The 16769-nt window shown below is 34.5% G+C and overlaps 1 protein-coding gene across 8 annotated transcripts in view; it reads left to right on the forward strand.

Annotated features, from left to right (window-relative positions):
* MAP2K5 (mitogen-activated protein kinase kinase 5) overlaps nucleotides 1-16769 on the forward strand; it is a 282818-nt gene that overhangs the window by 23632 nt on the left and 242417 nt on the right. For all 8 annotated transcript variants that reach the window (XM_078151216.1, XM_020982680.2, XM_020982672.2 and 5 more), the window contains exon 3: nucleotides 7875-7942. In XM_078151216.1, the coding sequence (XP_078007342.1) occupies nucleotides 7875-7942 (68 nt within the window). The remainder of the gene's footprint in view (nucleotides 1-7874; nucleotides 7943-16769) is intronic.

Consider the following 16769-nt stretch of genomic DNA (forward strand, 5'->3'; position numbering starts at 1 on the left):
GAAATGAGAAGGTTGGAAGAGTTGTTCTCCAGTGTGCTTTCTAGCTGTAAAGCTATGATACTATGATTTTTGATCCTGTGTTCCTCAGTAGTGTTTTTACAAATGGTTTATCTTGGGGCAGCTAGGTGGCGCAGTACGTAGAGCACGGTCCTGCATTCAGAAGGACATGAGTTCAAATGTGGCCTCAGACACATAACACTTACTAGCTGTGTGTCCCTGGGCAAGTCACTTAACCCCCATTGCCCAACCAAAAACCCCCCACAAAAACAAAACAAAGCAAAAAAAAACCAAATGGTTTATCTTTGTAACAGAGTTTTTGGGGTCAGTCACCTTCAGGTGTAGCCTACAATGGGGTAACTACGCCTCCACTTGCTGCCAGATTTGTATTTATTTCCATTATTGCCAATTCTAAGGCAGTCTAAGGGTATGTTAGAATATTTCTTTATTGATGACAGAAATTTCAGTCTGTTTAACATTAGTCTATTAGCTCAATCCCACCCCAGTTACTAAATATTATTATTAAATTGGGGAAATCTCTTTTGCTATCAGCGGTTGCTCATATTTCCTTGTATCTTTTTCTTATATCTATTTCCTTAATCTTCTAGGCTTAAATAAACATCAAAATCAGTGATTACATAATGTATTAACAGGGTAACAAATAACAAAACAAAGACATTTCAGTTATGAGAAAGATCACAGAGTCACCTCTAACCATCAATTTTAGCATTGACTTCTCATTTCCTAAACAGAGTCCTACTATCAGCTCTCAGTATTGCAGTCAAAACCTCTCAAGAATGCTTTTTGTTTCTTTCCCATGTAAGAGTTAAACTCGGTTCTCTTAAAAAATAAGTTCTTTCATCATTCTCTTTCTTTCTGTCTTCTCACATTTTCCCCCAAACCATCACTGTTAACAGTCTGCCCTGAATAACTGTTGAATATGGTTTCTTTATAGGTGACAGTTAAGGGGGGGGAGAGGAAGGGAATTTAAGGGAAGGGAAACATTTAAAGGGGGGGAGGAAGAGGAAGAGAAGAAGCTTTCATATAGCACCTACTATGTGCCAAGCCCTGTGCTTACCTTTACAAATACTATCTCATTTGATCCTCACAACCCTTTGAAGTAGGTGCTCTTATTATCCCCAATTTATATTTTAAAAAAATGAGGCAAATAAGAAGTTAAGTGATTTGCCCAGGGTCCCAGAGTTAATGTGTCTAAGGCCACATTGAAATCAGGTCTTACTGACACCAGGCCCTGTGCTCCTCGAATTTAAAATATCGTCTCCTTATAGACCAAAGTTAAAACTTACACTTCTCAAAGAATTACAGTTAAACTCATTGTTTAAGATTCCATAGCGTCTTAAAGATTCATTAACAATATCTGTAGTCTCTGAAGAAAAGGCTATTGAAGCTGCTATTACATTTCTCCCTGTAGCCAAAAATTTTTTTCAGTCTCCTGATGGGGGTACATCAAATCCACATTGATATTATGTGCAACAATTCTATCATATTGAAATGTATCCCTTGATAACTGCTTCAAGCAATGTAAAAATACAACACTACGAGTAACTGTAGTTCAGTAGAATAAAAATAGTACAGCACTTGCGAGTAACAATTATAACATGTAAATAGAATATTAATACATATATAATACTGTATTTATACTCATCAAAAGTAAAGTAACATTGGATATAATTCATGAACAGAAATTGTATCTGGCTGCATGAAGAACTGATCTTCCTGTTTCTCCTGCAAAATCACGTTAACCTCATCAGTGGTCAAATTGTTTTCATTCTTTTGTGACCTACTAATCTTTCTGTATATATACCTGAACTTGTTAATGGTTTGGATTATCCTTATCACTAAGCCACATAGGTCATCTTTTTTCCTCTAGAGGTTTGTAAAATGAGAAAGATATTATTTCTCAGTTCAGCTGCCCTTTCTTGTCTGAACTGGGGTCCCCTTCTAACCTAGGGTTTCTCTGTGAAGGGTCTGCTCACTGGAAGCCTCACTTTCTGGGCCTTTGTCTAACTTAGTTAATATGTAATTGTTGGAAATTTCTTCTCAAAGGCCTTTTTTCTTGTTTCTTAAGGTGTGTGTCCGAAACTAATTCTCTTGTGGACAGTATATTATTTTCATGAATTGTTTTATAGAACACCTACCACTTTCAGGCATTATTCTATATTCTAGCAAATTGCCTCCTCTCAGTAAGAATAAATTTTCATCTGTCCACTAATTTGTGAATTCCTTGAACTTCAAGGTTTTCAGCAAAACTGTGTTACCTGGCTGTAGTGCTTGACTGGACATTGTAACTTTGTTTATTTCTGTCAGAATCCTTCTGAGCTGAGGTCATGGCTAGTTAGTAAGATAACTTCAACCTCTCTCTCAAAAATGAAATATATCTGTTATGAGTAACTAGATCTTTTTCATCCTTCAAGACTCCAGAGCATATATTAATAGGTAGGCAAAATTCATGGTCATACTTAAGTGTGGTGTAAAAATACTTGTGGTTTGTCTTCTGATCTCATAGTTCAATTGAAATCTTTCCCTTCAAAGTTAGTATTGATTTCTTCATTGCCAAATCTAGTGGTCTTTTCTCAGTCCTCAATCTTCTTTACTTTTCTGCAGCTTTTGATACTGTCAGTCATTCTCTTCTCCTTGATACTCTCTTATCTCTAGGTTTTGATGACACTGTTTTCTCTTGGTTCTCCTACATATTTGACCACTCCACAGGATCCTTTGCCTGATCTTCATCCAGTTTATGTCTGCTAATCATAGGTGTTCCTCAAGGTCTGTCCTGGGCCCTCTTGTCTTCTTCCTCTATACTGTTGTGCTCACTGATCCCATTAGCTCCAGTGTATTCAACGATCATTTCTATGCAAATGATTGTTAGATCTATTTGACCATTACTAACCTCTCCTGACCTCCAGTGTCACATGTCCACCTCTCCATTGGACATTTAGAACTGGATGAATCACAGATATCTTAAACTCAGTATGTCCAAAACAAAACTCATTTTATTTCTCCGCAAACCCTCTCATTTTTCTAACTTCTTTCTTATTTTCAAGGGTTTCACCATCTTCCCAGTCATTCAGACTCACAACCTAGATGTCGTCCTTGATTCTTCATTCTCTCCCCCCACCCCACTCCGTATATTCAGTTAGTTGTGGTTCTCCTTGAAAGTGGTAAGATGTAGTTCTAAATTTTTTATTATCTGTCAAAGATAAGTTTGTAAAGTAACTTGTTTTCAAAATCTCTACCTTGATCGAAATAGAAAGTGACAAGAAAGCCAAATACTGAAAAATATTTCTTCCACAATTCTTTTAATAACTGTGGAAGCTTTATGATTTCTGATTGGGTATGTATTTGCGTATCTGGCAAAAAGGTCACTACTAAAATATGACTTAATGTTCTGTCTCGTAGTATAAAAAATTCAATGCAGAGAAATTCCAGATAGTACTTATACTCCTTATGTGTATTGCACAAGTTGATAGTACTTTTCTTCACAAACAGTAAGCATAAAATTTCACAATTCTTAATGACGTTTTGGGTTAATAAAATTTGATATATCTGAAGTCATTATGTAGAGTTTTCCGGGGCATATTGTGTGATTTGCTTTGGGTAGCACTGACTGCTTCTTGATATCATGCATGAAAACAATAATCTGACACACTACTCTTATCTTTTGTCATAGTCTCAGTAGTAGAATACTTTCTGAGAACTGGAATTTAAGGCGTTTAGAATCACTGTCTGTCTTCTCGTCTTGCATTACTTCTTGTAGTCCTTTATCATCCATTTACTATTTCCACCAAGCATCTACAAACTGAAGAAGGCAGAAAGGGTTGGTTTAATGACACCTAGGATAGCTAGATGGCTCAGTGGATACAGTGTTGGGCCTGGAGTCAGGAAGACCCGAGTTCAAATTTGGCTTCAGACACTTACTGGTAGTTTGACCTTGGGAAATCTTTTAACCTCTGTCTGCCTGAATTTCTTCATCTGTAAAATGGGGACAATAATAGCACCTACCTCACAGGGTTGTTGTGAAGATAAAATGAAATGTTTATAAAGTGTTAGCATAGTGCCTGGCATATAGTGGGCACTATATAAATGTTTATTCCCTTCCCTTCTTTCCCAAATGAAAGAGTTTACACATACATGGATGGTATGCTGTTTGGTGGAAATCCTAAACTTTCAGCTACACTTCATTTTGTTTTCGACTCTAGTCAGCGGGTATCACAGTAGTTTTCATTTCTTATTTAGGTATTATAGTTTTGGTGTCACTGCCTTTGAGATAGAACATCAGCATCCACATTAGTTTGTCTTGTCCAGTAGCATAAATACATAAAGTAGCGAATTCATAATTCGCTAATGCTACCTCTAGCAAACAGCATCTAATTTGGTACCAGGCAAATACGTCTACAGAGTATTGTCAGTCCACACTTGAAATTTAGTTCCATATAGGTAATATTTGAATTTCTTGGAGAAAGCCCACTTCAAAGCTGAGAACTCTGGTTTCTGTATGGAATAGCAAGTCTCACTGTCAATCATTTTTTGACAAAAGCAATAATTTCTGATGACCATCGTCCTTTTGATATAAGACTGCTTACTAAGTTTTCTAAGCTAGGATCCATGTGCAGAAAAATAGGACTATCAGGATTTGGCTAATTGTGGTGCATGTACAAAGCATTTGATCAAATTGTTGAAAGCCTGTTCACATTTGTCTGTCCAAAAATCTCCAAATGGCTTCAAAGTGTTCTTAGTATATTGACCTTTCATGCTCTTGTGTTTTTGGTTTTCTTCAATTTTACATCTGTAAGCAAGATCATTTTAGATTTTAACAATAGAAGCATAATTCTTTACAGATTTATGGTAGTAACTTTTCAGTTTTTGAAAAGTTATTCTGTCTCATTGATTTTGGATGTCACCATGTGAGGAGTGGTTCTGTTTTCTCTGGATCTGTCCAACTCTTTGCCGTAAGATAATATATAACAGAGGCTCTGGAAAACTGGCATATGTCAATTAACAGTTTCAGACCAGCCTTCTCTGCTTGAATCTGATGTCGTATTTCCTACCTATTAAAATACGGTGTTTGCTCACTAGGGCAGTTTCTGAACTCTTTTAGTCTTCTTGCAGTAATTAAACTTTTTCTGGGAATGATGATGATAAAGGTTACCAGTTTTTTTGCTTTTGTCCTTTTTCCTCATTTTTCAACATCGACAGCTCATTTGCGTAGATGAGTTTGAAGTTGTTGCAACTCTCTTACCTTTCCTTCTAATTTAATATTGATTTTGACTGTTGCTCTAAATAGGCCATGGTCTGATTTTGACAGCTGATTTTCATTTCACTATTGCATCAGTAACCAGTTATTTACTGTCTATTAAAATAGTTTTGCTTTTTTGTCAGTGCTTTGCAAATGTGGTATCCTCCAAATATATTCTTATCTAAAATATTTATGATATGTATATGTGATATTTCTCTGTAGCCCACAAATTTTTGGTCTTTTTCATTTCTTTTGTTAAAGAAAGTTAATGAACATATTAGAGTTTATACATCCTAATTAATAGTGTTGTGCTCAAAGTAGGCTCTTTGTGGACCTACATGTACAAAAATATTTATAGCAGTTCTTTTTGTGGTGTCAAAGAATTGGAAATTGAGGGGATGCCTTTCCATTGGGGAATGGCTGAACAAGTTGTGGTGTATAAATGTAATGGAATATTTTGTACTATAAGAAATGATAAGCAGGATACTTTCGGAAAAAACCTTGAAAGATTTACATGAACTGAAGCAAACTGAAGTGAGCAGAACTAGGAGAACATTGTACACAGTAACATCAAGATTGTGTAATGATGCATGACTTAACTCTTCTTGGTAATACAGTGATCCAAGACAATTCCAAGGGACTCATGATGGAAAATGCTATCCACATCCAGAGAAATAACTGATGGAGTTTAAATGCAGATTGAAGCATCCTATTTTCGATTTCTTTATTTTTTTTCATGTTTTTTTTTTCTTTTGGTCTGTTTCATCTTGTACAACGTGACTAATATGGAAATATGATTTACATGATTGCACATATATAGACTATATGAAATTGCTTACTGTTTTAGGGAGGGGAGAGGTAAGGGAGCGAGGGAGAAAATTTGGAACTCAAAATTTTAAAAAATGAATGCTAAAATTGTCTTTACATGTAATTGGAAAAAAACTAAATCTCTTTATGAGGCTATACTGTCATTGCACAAAATGTTTTAGAATTTATTTGGAATTGTCTTCAGAGCCTGTAGTAAGTTGTTTTGAATATCTTTGATGATAGGAGATAGTAATTATTTAAGAGTATTTTGAACTGGGAAAATTTTTTTATACCTTTTTCTGATAAAGGACTTATTTCTCAAATGTATGGGGAGCTGAGCCAGATTTATAAAAATAAGAGCTGTTCCCCAGTTGGTAAATGGTCAAAGGTTATGGACAGGCAGTTTTCTGAAGAAGAAATCAAATCTGTCACAATAGTTACATGAAAAAAGCTCAAAATCACTGTTGATTAAAGAAATGCAAATTAAAACAACTCCAAGACACCAGCTTACATCTATCAGAAATTACTGACATGACAGAAAAGGAAAATGACAAATGCTGAAGGGAATGTGGAAAAGTGGGACATCAGTGGACTGTTGGTGGACTTGTGAACTGGTCCAACTGTTCTGGAGAACATTTTGGAACTATGCCCAAAGGGCTATAAACCTGTGCATACTCTTTAAGCCAGCAATACCACTACTTATATCCCAAGCAGATCAAAGAAAAGGGGAAAGGACCTATTTCCATGAAAATATTTATAGTAGCTCTTTTTGTAGTGGCAAAGAATTGGAAATTGAGGGGATGCCTGTCAATTGGAGAATGTCTGCACAAATTGTGATATATGATTGTGGTGGAATAGTATTATGCTGATGATGAGCAGGATGGTTTCAGAAGAACTTAGGAAGTCTTATATTAACTGATGCAAATGGAAGTGAACAGAACCAGGAAAACATTGTACATAGTAATAACAATATTGTAGTGATAATCAAAAGTGAAATTCTTAGCTACTCTGATAGCATTTTTCATCACAGTTCCTTTGGAACTGTTTTGGATCACTGTCTCTATCTAACTCCTTCAAAAGAATGATGAACAACTTTTTTTACGTTTTGTTTTTCTTTTTTTGTATGTGTCTATATGTTTTGCATGACTTCATATGTATAATCGCTGTCATCTTACTTGCCTTCTCAAGAATTAGGGAAGGGTTGGGAAGGAGAGAATTTGGAACTCAAAATTTTAAAAAGTGAATGTTAAATTTTTTAAAAATGTAATTGGAAAATATTTAATGAAATATATTTATATGTATATATCTGCATCTATCTGTCTATCTAGAGTGTGTGTTTTCATTCTGGAAATGGCCAAAAGTCATCTGGAGCCAAATTTGACAAAGAAAGTAGGTGACTAAGATAAACTCTGCCATGTTTGGTACAAGGCCAGGTGAAACTTTAAAAGTTAGAAGGCTGCTTTTTTGTGTGTGGGTTATGAACTGATTCTGGATGGACTTAATTATAAAAGACTGTTGTAGGCAATGCAATATAATATTCCATATATCATTGTACAATCATTTATATGTATGAGTCCACCATATCTGGTATCCCCTTATCTATTGCTTGGATGACCCTATAATAGAACCTTAATTTTCTGTAGAGGTTCTGGTTCCACCTTGAACCAAAAAAACAGTGTTGAGGTTTTATTTGTTATCAGTTTAGAAGAGACTAGTTACAACGAAATATCACATGCTATTAATAGATATACTTGTTTTTCCCTAGCAGAAATGACACTTGAAATTTTATCATTATATTGCTTTTTTTAATCAGATGAAGATGAGGATGGTGATCGAATTACTGTAAGAAGTGATGAAGAAATGAAGGCCATGCTGTCATATGTAGGTATATTTTGCATAAGAAAAATTTTTTTAAATGTTAATATAATTGAGATCATTGTTCTTCTGGCCCACTAAGATATTAAATCTAGATAAAGTATGGCATTTATCACATTTCCCTATGTAATATGTAAGGTTTAAAATTTTTACATGAGAGTTAAGGGCATGCATAACACTTTTCAAAAGAGTTGTACATTTACTGATCATATCATGAACATTAAGAATAATGCATCTTAATGACTTTTGCATTAGGTATAGTGCAGACTAAATGGACTATCAATTTCCTGTGTTTTTTATGCAGTACTTAAAGTAACGGCTCATTAAAAATGAACCCCTGGGCTCTAAAAAATTTTTCAAAATCTACTTTCAACTGGGGATCTCTTTTACCCTTCCAGCAGACTACAGTCATATTGTAGCTGCAGACTTAATATAGATACATGATTTAAAGATGTACTGTCTGTTATTTTTATGCCTCACATGCCAGAGAGAATCTAAGGTTACTTATTGAATAAATGTGACTGATTATATCTAGAAATGACTTATACTTTTTGTTTTGAATGTCACTAAAAATTTGCGTTACCATTTGTATTTGATTGAAATGGATAAATAAGATGGATGGATACATTATTAAAGATCTAGGACTTAAAAACTTGAAAAATTCAGATTTTTTTGGAGCAGTGCCTGAGCCCTGATTTGAGATAACCATCAAAGTTTGCATAATGTGGTCTAGTAGAAAGTGTACAGAAATGAGAATTGTAAGACTTGAGTTGTACTTATGGCTCAGTTTTATCTTAGGCAATCCCTTAACCTTTGTGTCTGTTTCCTCATTTGTCAGTTGAGAATAATGATTTTATATTACCTACCTCATGGGGTTATTTTAAGGATAAGATGAATCATAGAATTTTAGAGCTTAAGGGACCTTAGAAATCATCTTGTCAAACCCCTCATTTTACAGTTAAGGAAACAAATGGCCAAATAATTACAGAGTTTGAACATTTAGTAGAGGAGATGAAACTACAACTCAAGTGTCCCGAGTCCTAGTCTTTGTTCTTTTTATGACACTAGTACATATGGATGCGCTGTGAAAAATTAAAAGCCTTGTACCAGTGTGAGGAGTGGTAATCCTGGTGACAACCAGGTGGTATTATTTTGGTGGAAGGTTAACCAAAACCACCAGATTGCTTTGCTGTAATACAAGTTTTCAGAGGAAAGGTTCCTCTGAAATGTTTGTTTTAGAGCAGGGAAAATGAGAACAAGACATGACATGATTAACAGAGCATTGGAAAAGTCAATTTTCCATTGACTTCCCATTAGCTTCAGTGGGAGTCTTTGTGTATTGAGAATTCAAGACTGAGTTCTTCAGTTTCTTGAAAGGCAGAGAGCAGGACTGACTGCTGAAGGTTCTAGCTCTGATTTTAATACACTGAGTTAACAGTTCCAAAAGTTTAACAGCTTCTAAAAGAATGAAGTACAAAGCAGCACAAAAGAGAAAGTTGTGATTTTCTCATAATCCATTGTTTATGTCACTGTTTATTATCTCTGGTAGAGCCACAGAGACATGTTTTCATAATGCAAAACTGGAAAGATTTGCTTACTTACATAATGGATATTGATTTATATGCTCATACTGATAATTTGTCAACATTAGTATTTACCTATAAACTATCTGTGTTTATCTAATGACCAGGCTGAGACGTCCCTATCATGTCTGTTTTGTTATCCCCATTAATGTTTCATTCTTTAGCTTCTTGACTTCAGGTTATAATTGTTTCCTTGTTCTAGAATAACATTAGACCCATGCAGTTATTTGTATTCCTGATGGTATCTGAACTCTAATGGAACTGGTTCTTACCTTTCCTAAAGAGAATACTCCATTTTAGGACAAGGAAAGAGAAATTTTTTTCCTTTTGTGATTCTTAATGAAAATGGAAAAGCGTAGCTTGACTCTTTTCCCTCTACTCATGTACCCTTCCTTTAATTTGAAGAAATATTTGAATATTTGAACAAAAGTAAGAAAACAAAAAATAATTTCCTTTCCTAGAGAATATAATCAACTTTTCATTTTGTTTAACCCTACGTTTGTTCAGGTGGTTGGATTTCCATTGAAAGATTCTAGCAGTAGTCATTTTGAACTCTAAACAGTGATGGATTAGGGAAAATAGTGGCTTGGCTATACAATAGCTGTACAATAAGTGGCACTGAGATGTGTTTTCTTAATGCTACGTATGTACACTGGTACGCTTTCATGACAAGAATCGGAATCATAAGATAAAGAAGTTCCTCACACTTTTTACAATTCTTTTCAGATTTGGTTTTTCATACAGGATATTTTCTTAATAAATTTATAGCCTTTCTATTTTTAAAAAACCCTCATAAAACTCCCTAGTTATTTTTAAATCCTTTGACCTTCATAGCCACCCTTAAGGAAGATCAATGAAAGAATCATAATAATAATCACTTATGTTTAAATCGTGCAGTAAGGATTACAAAAATTCTTTCCAAACAGAAAACCTGGAAAGTAGGTGGTACAAGTGTTATCATCCCCAGTCTACCATATTGGAAGTTAAAGAAATTGCCAGGCCTGGAGCCAGTCAAGAATTCCAGTCTTCTACTTCTAGGACTAGTGATCTTTCTACTCCATCCCATTACAAATAGTAGATTCCTTTCTTTGGTCAAGCTGTAGTTGAAGCCAGTAGTGAAGTGATATAGTGTATGGTGTATAGGACATGAACATAAAAGGTCTCCCATTCAGGACCCATTTCTCCTATTTATTGTGTGAGGCTATGGGCTATCAACCTCCTCGAGCTTCCATTTCCCCATCTATAAAATGAGGACAGTAATACTGGTATGACACAAATCACAAGTTTGTTGTGAGGAAGGACTTTATAAATTGAAGGTTGCTACATAGATGTGAGTCACTATTACTGACTCAAAAGATTAGGAATTGGTTTAGCCAGGACTTCACAGTGAAGAGGAAAATGTTTTACTTTTCTGGAGACTTTATAGTGAATGAGTTGAAACTTGGAACAGTATCCTACACTTGCTTAAATAAAACCATTTTCTGGCTGCAGGCCAGCGCAAACATACGTTTTTATCAGTAATGTAAACAGATTTTTGTATTGGAACTGAAAATGCTGCCTTTTTAATTGAAAACTTATCAATTATTTAAATTGCTAACAGCCTTCGGCTGTTAATTTTATGCATGCTATAATAATAGTGTACAGTGCTATTTGATCCATGTGACATACAGAATATTATATCGTCTAGGGTTTTGTCGTGAAAATGGGTTGTTGTATAATGTTAAATAATAACTAACATATTAAACCAAAGTCTGTTATCACAGATTAGTATCGTTTTATGTAAGTTATTTAGAATTTGTTTTGTTTTCTTCATTAGATATATTTTTAAGAGATAATGAGAAGAAAACAAAGCTATAATAAATTGTCTTTTAAGAAAATGTAAAGTAATTTTGTCTCCAAGGAGATATTTAATGTCTTGAAAGAATTCAGCAGCCAAGTGTTATTACAGCACTATTGTGATAGCTATGTGCGTTTTGTTATGAGTTTGTGTTAATCAACAATCTGTTTTTATAGCATAGTTTCTTGTAAGTTACTGTTGTTAGAATATTCCACTACTGGGATCATGGCTTTTCCTCTGACACTATTGCATCTTTTTAATTTCTCCATAAAGTATTTTTTAATTAGAATTTGAAATGCTTTATTAGAAAAAAAATTATATAGAACCTAAATATTCTGAAAACTAAATACCTGATCATTGCTAATTATTTAAGTAGCACAGTTAATTATTTCTTTAATGTAGTTTTTAATTTGTTTTTTTTTTCCCTTCTGGAAATCCTTAACAGCTTTTCTGCTTTCATCTTTTTTGTTTTTAACATTTGGACAACAGTGACCTTATTTTCATGGGGCCTACATGATTGTACCTTTGGCTCCTTTATTGGTTTATTATAAACATTGTCCATTATTTTGGTATAGGATTACAGAAGAGAAGATATTTTAGTGTTAACCTCTGCTTTTAGTTAACCTTCCATTATGAGTTGAGACACCTAACTATATATCTTTGTGTTTTGCGTATTGTTTCACATTCTGTTATCTTCAGTGTCATGTCAGATGAAGGATTTATTGTATTTGGTTTTGTTTTTGGGAAGTGTGTGGGAGTGGAGCAACAGAATTAGCAAAAGGAATCCAAGTATTGTCCACATTCTGCTTCCTGTTATGACCAGTGTAGTGTTTGAGAGGAAGGTGAAACTAGTTTCTTTAGTGTTCTTTGACCGGTGGTTTCCTTGGCATTTAAATCTGATTAGTTTTAATATGGTATTAACGTGCTAGGATATGTATGTATACATGAATATTCATATCTTTACATGCATATATGTGTAAAGTATTGTATACATATGAAGTATGTATGTGAAACTGATTTTTTTGGTTGTTTTTCAGTCATTTTTCAGTCCTCTCTTACTCTGTCACTACATTTGGAGTTTTCTTGGCGAAGATAATGGAGTGTTTTGTCATTTCTTTCTCCAGCTTACTTTACAGATGAGGAAACTGGGGCAAACAGGCTTAAGTGACTTGCCAGGGTCATACAGCTAGTAAGTGTCAGAGGTTAGAGTTGAACTAAGGAACATGAGTCTTTCCTAACTCCAGGCCTGTCTGCTCTATCCCCTGTGCCATATAGTTGCCCTGGATTAAAAATAGAAATATAGAATAAAAATGTTGGAGCTTAGAAAAGAACTTATTAAGATATTTCCTTTAATCTGTTTAAAAACCTTCTGTCAGCTTTTCCATTTCTATCATATTCTCTTGGTATGGGGAAAAGTTGAAAAAACAGTTCACAGCTGAGTTCCCCCTTGCCATTCTTTGAGCCTTTACAGTATTACCTGGTGATTCTCTGAGACTAAGTACCTGCAGTAAACTTAGTCTTCAGTGATTGGTTAGTTTTATTATTATTAATAATGATGATGATAACAATAAAGATGTTGCTTTTGTATAGCTCCTTAAGGGTTACATAGAGTTTCCCAAAACACTTCTGTGAGCGTATAATAGTGCATTTTTATTTTACAGATGAGGAAGCTGAGGTCAGGAGATTCAGAATTGTGAGCATGACAGCTAAGATTTAAGCCCAGGAATCCATAAACTGAGCCCCACTACATTTTCCACTGTGTCATTTTGACTTAACCTAAACCCAAATCCATTGATCCTTCCACTGTACTCATTGCCACTAGATAAGATGGTGGACAACATATTCCATTATGGTTTGTTTGTTTTAAAGGTAGAAGATGCCAATTCTATATGGTTTATTCTGGTAACATTAATCTTATAATAAAGACCCTCCTTTTTGCATCTCTGACAATAATAGAGATTTTTACAAGATGTGGAAAAGTGAAAATAGAGGAAATTAATAAACTGACTAGAAATTTGTCTTCCTTTATCAGCAACAATAACAATAGTGGCATTTATAAACAAAACTAGCTAACAACCTCACATACCCTTTTACACTTTACAAAGCACTTTATATGTGGCTCATTTGAGAGAAGAATAATCTGCTGCAAGACCCTGGTCATTATGGGTAGTCTTCATCTCAGGCAAGCAAAATTGTCTTTTTTTGTAAAAAAAAAAAAAGTATCTTTCTCTGTGTTAACTTGGCATCTGTATAAATATAAAGAATTATTATTATTCTGCTAGGAATCACCTCCAAAGGCATTAAACACAAGAGCCTTGCTATAGAGACCTCTTTTATGGAATTGCTTCAGGGGAACTCAAGAAGGTGCTAAGCATTCATTGGCAGCTTGTATGGGCATACCATGCTGCTGTTCAGGGCAAGTTTCACAGCAGATAACTGGGACATTTATGAGACATTACTGAAAAAATGATTGCAAATTATGGGAATTGTAGCAAAAGGGCTAGCACTCAGTAAATTAGTATCATAGGAGAAGTTAATGGATCTAGAAAAAAAGTGTAAATTAAGGGTAAATATACATTGTAATATAAGGCATTTTACTGTCTGATATTTTTTACTCATTTATACATAAATGCACTTGTTTTTAAATAGCTGCTGAGCAGTATCTTCATCAAGGCAATATTTGAACTGGTCAAATAAAGCAATCTGTTTGCAATGGAATGCTTCATTTGGTCAGCTGTCTGCATGGCTAGATATTCCTCTTTTCTCTTCTCTTCTCTTCTCTTCTCTTCTCTTCTCTTCTCTTCTCTTCTCTTCTCTTCTCTTCTCTTCTCTTCTCTTCTCTTCTCTTCTCTTCTCTTCTCTTCTCTTCTCTTCTCTTCTCTTCTCTTCTCTTCTCTTCTCTTCTCTTCTCTTCTCTTCTCTTCTCTTCTCTTCTCTTCTCTTCTCTTCTCTTCTCTTCTCTCTCCCACTTATTTAAGTGGCAGCTTCCCTGAAGCCTATTTTAAATAATGCAGTTTTTTTCCTCTGACTTCAGAAGTAAAGCAAAATTTCTATACTCCAGAAACCAGGTGAAAGGTCAGTGTAGACTTTCCCCCAAGCTAAATATGATGATTCTGTAGGCTGTGGCTGAGTGAATCCTATGAATTTTGAGTTTATCAGCAGATATGACAAGTTTAAAACTCTTCCTCATCAATATTTGAATTCCATTTGTTGTTGTGTTACCTAATCCTCCAACTGGAGTTTGCTAACTATAGTTTTGCCATTTAAAGCAAATAATGTCATCATTAAATTTTGCCAGTTTTTTTTTATTTTTTGCTTCCAAATAATTAATAAATATGTTTATTTGATAAGCTGTAAACAGACCCCATGAGAACACTTTTTGCCCTGGTTTCCTTTCTTATCACTGAATCAACTAATCAGTGATTATATTGTGGACCATTGCTCCATAATCATTTTAGGAAAAAAGGTATGTAAATTTTAGCAGGGGAGAAAGCCCCAGCTTGTTGACCAGCCAGTGAAATTTTAGGGCAGTTTTGTGGACAAGTATGTTAAGCATGAATTTCCATTGAGGCAGATTGGTTTTGTGTGTGTTTTATTGTTGTTGTTGTTGTTGTTGTTGTTGTTGTTGTTGTTGTTTTGATCTGCAGAGAGGCAGTTGTGTGCTTCCTAGCAGTTTAATTCAGCAAAGAAAATCCTGTTACTGAAAGATATAAGGGATAACTGAAGGGAGGTATAACTGATGACGCAATAAAGTAGTATTGTAATTGAGTTTGTCGGCATCTTTCAGTCTTATAATTGTTGGCTTCTTCAAAAGGAAATCTAATAAATTAACTATGGGCTACAAATAGTTGGTTAGTTTATTGATTATTGCTGTAATTACTGACTGAGCTACTTACAATGGAGTAGACTTGCTGTATTAGCAAAGAAGGAATTTTAAAATTTTGTCATTGGTGGAGGGAGAGAGTTAATAAATTTTTTTTTTCTTTATAACTTGGAATATTATACCAATTATGTTGTCCATTAGGTCAGATTAAAGACAGTGACTTATGGTAAAGTTAGGGAAACTAGTAAAATAAGCTTAATTTTTCTCTTGTCAATAAGTTAGAGATGTGGGACTAATAACAATACTTTTTATAATTCTTTATTGGCTCTACAAAGCACCTTTCTTCCAGAAATTAAATAATATTCCTCGTATTATAATTAGCTTGTTACATTTATGTGTATTACTGTGTTAATAAGTTGCCTGAAAAAAGTGCTACTTTCTCTGGACCAATCAAGTAAAACCTCTAACCATGTTAGTATCACCGGCCTTTGTGTAGAACTTATTGCATTGATGGTGGAGTATTTCTATGGCACTTCTAGTTTCTTTTAGTTCTTCTAGTTCTTCCAGTATTTCTAGTTTATCTTAGAAGACCAGAGAGGGAAAAAAAAGAGTTGAAGAATGTTTTTTTGTCCAAATTAGGATGTCCAAGTGGATGGTCAAACCGTAGAGCTTCCTCAATTTGTACATATATTTTAGATAAGCATTACAGTGGATGGCTAGGCCTAAAATGAAACAGTATGAATCTAGCAGGTCCAGTTGCTTTAGGGAAACAATGCTGTTCTTTTGATGATCCTAAAGTTCTTCCTGAAACAAATGCCCAATTTTTAAAACACCGGTATTCTTCTGGAGATGTCAGTATACATACATACATACATACGTACATACATACATATGTATATATAATTGCAGATCATGGAGTCCCACAGTCTCTAAAGAATTAAAGTTGAGAATCATAGATCACAAACTCTCTGAGTTGTGAAGGATCTCAGAAGCTCTGTAAGCCAACCTGAAACCCAACAATAATTCCTTTTTCTAAATCCTCAACAACTTGGTGATTTAGCCTTCATTTAAAAACCTCAAGTACAGGGGATTCCATTACCTCCTGAAGAAGCTTGTTCCATTCTTAGATGGTTCTCATTGTTAGATAGTTTTTTATTTATATGGAGCATATTTTTCTTTTTTAAGATTTAGGTTCAATGTAGGAAAAAGTTGACTAACAGTTGAGCCAATAGCTCTTTGATTTACTTATTCTATGGAGGATTTATGGGAGGAGGTGGATGAAAATTGCACAGAATGGAAAAGCGTGGACAGGTTGTGCTTTGGCGGGGAGGGGGGAACGCCAATAAAATAGCCATATAATGCATATGTAGGAAATGCAGGACCTAGTTATAAAAGATAAGTATTTAATGGAATAAAACCATAAAATGAATTAAAAGCTTAAGTTGTTCTTCATAAGACTTGTGATCATAAATTACATACTTCATCTACCTTTACCCCAGGAGTAGATAGAATTATAAATTTCCCCTGCACCATCCTTTAGCTTTTCTTAATATTTCCTAAAACTTTTCTTCTCTTCTTTCTTTTGCTGAA

This window comes from Phascolarctos cinereus, unplaced genomic scaffold (genome assembly GCF_003287225.1).
Source record: "Phascolarctos cinereus isolate Bilbo 61053 unplaced genomic scaffold, phaCin_HiC Scaffold_3;HRSCAF=262, whole genome shotgun sequence".
NCBI lineage: Eukaryota > Metazoa > Chordata > Mammalia > Diprotodontia > Phascolarctidae > Phascolarctos > Phascolarctos cinereus.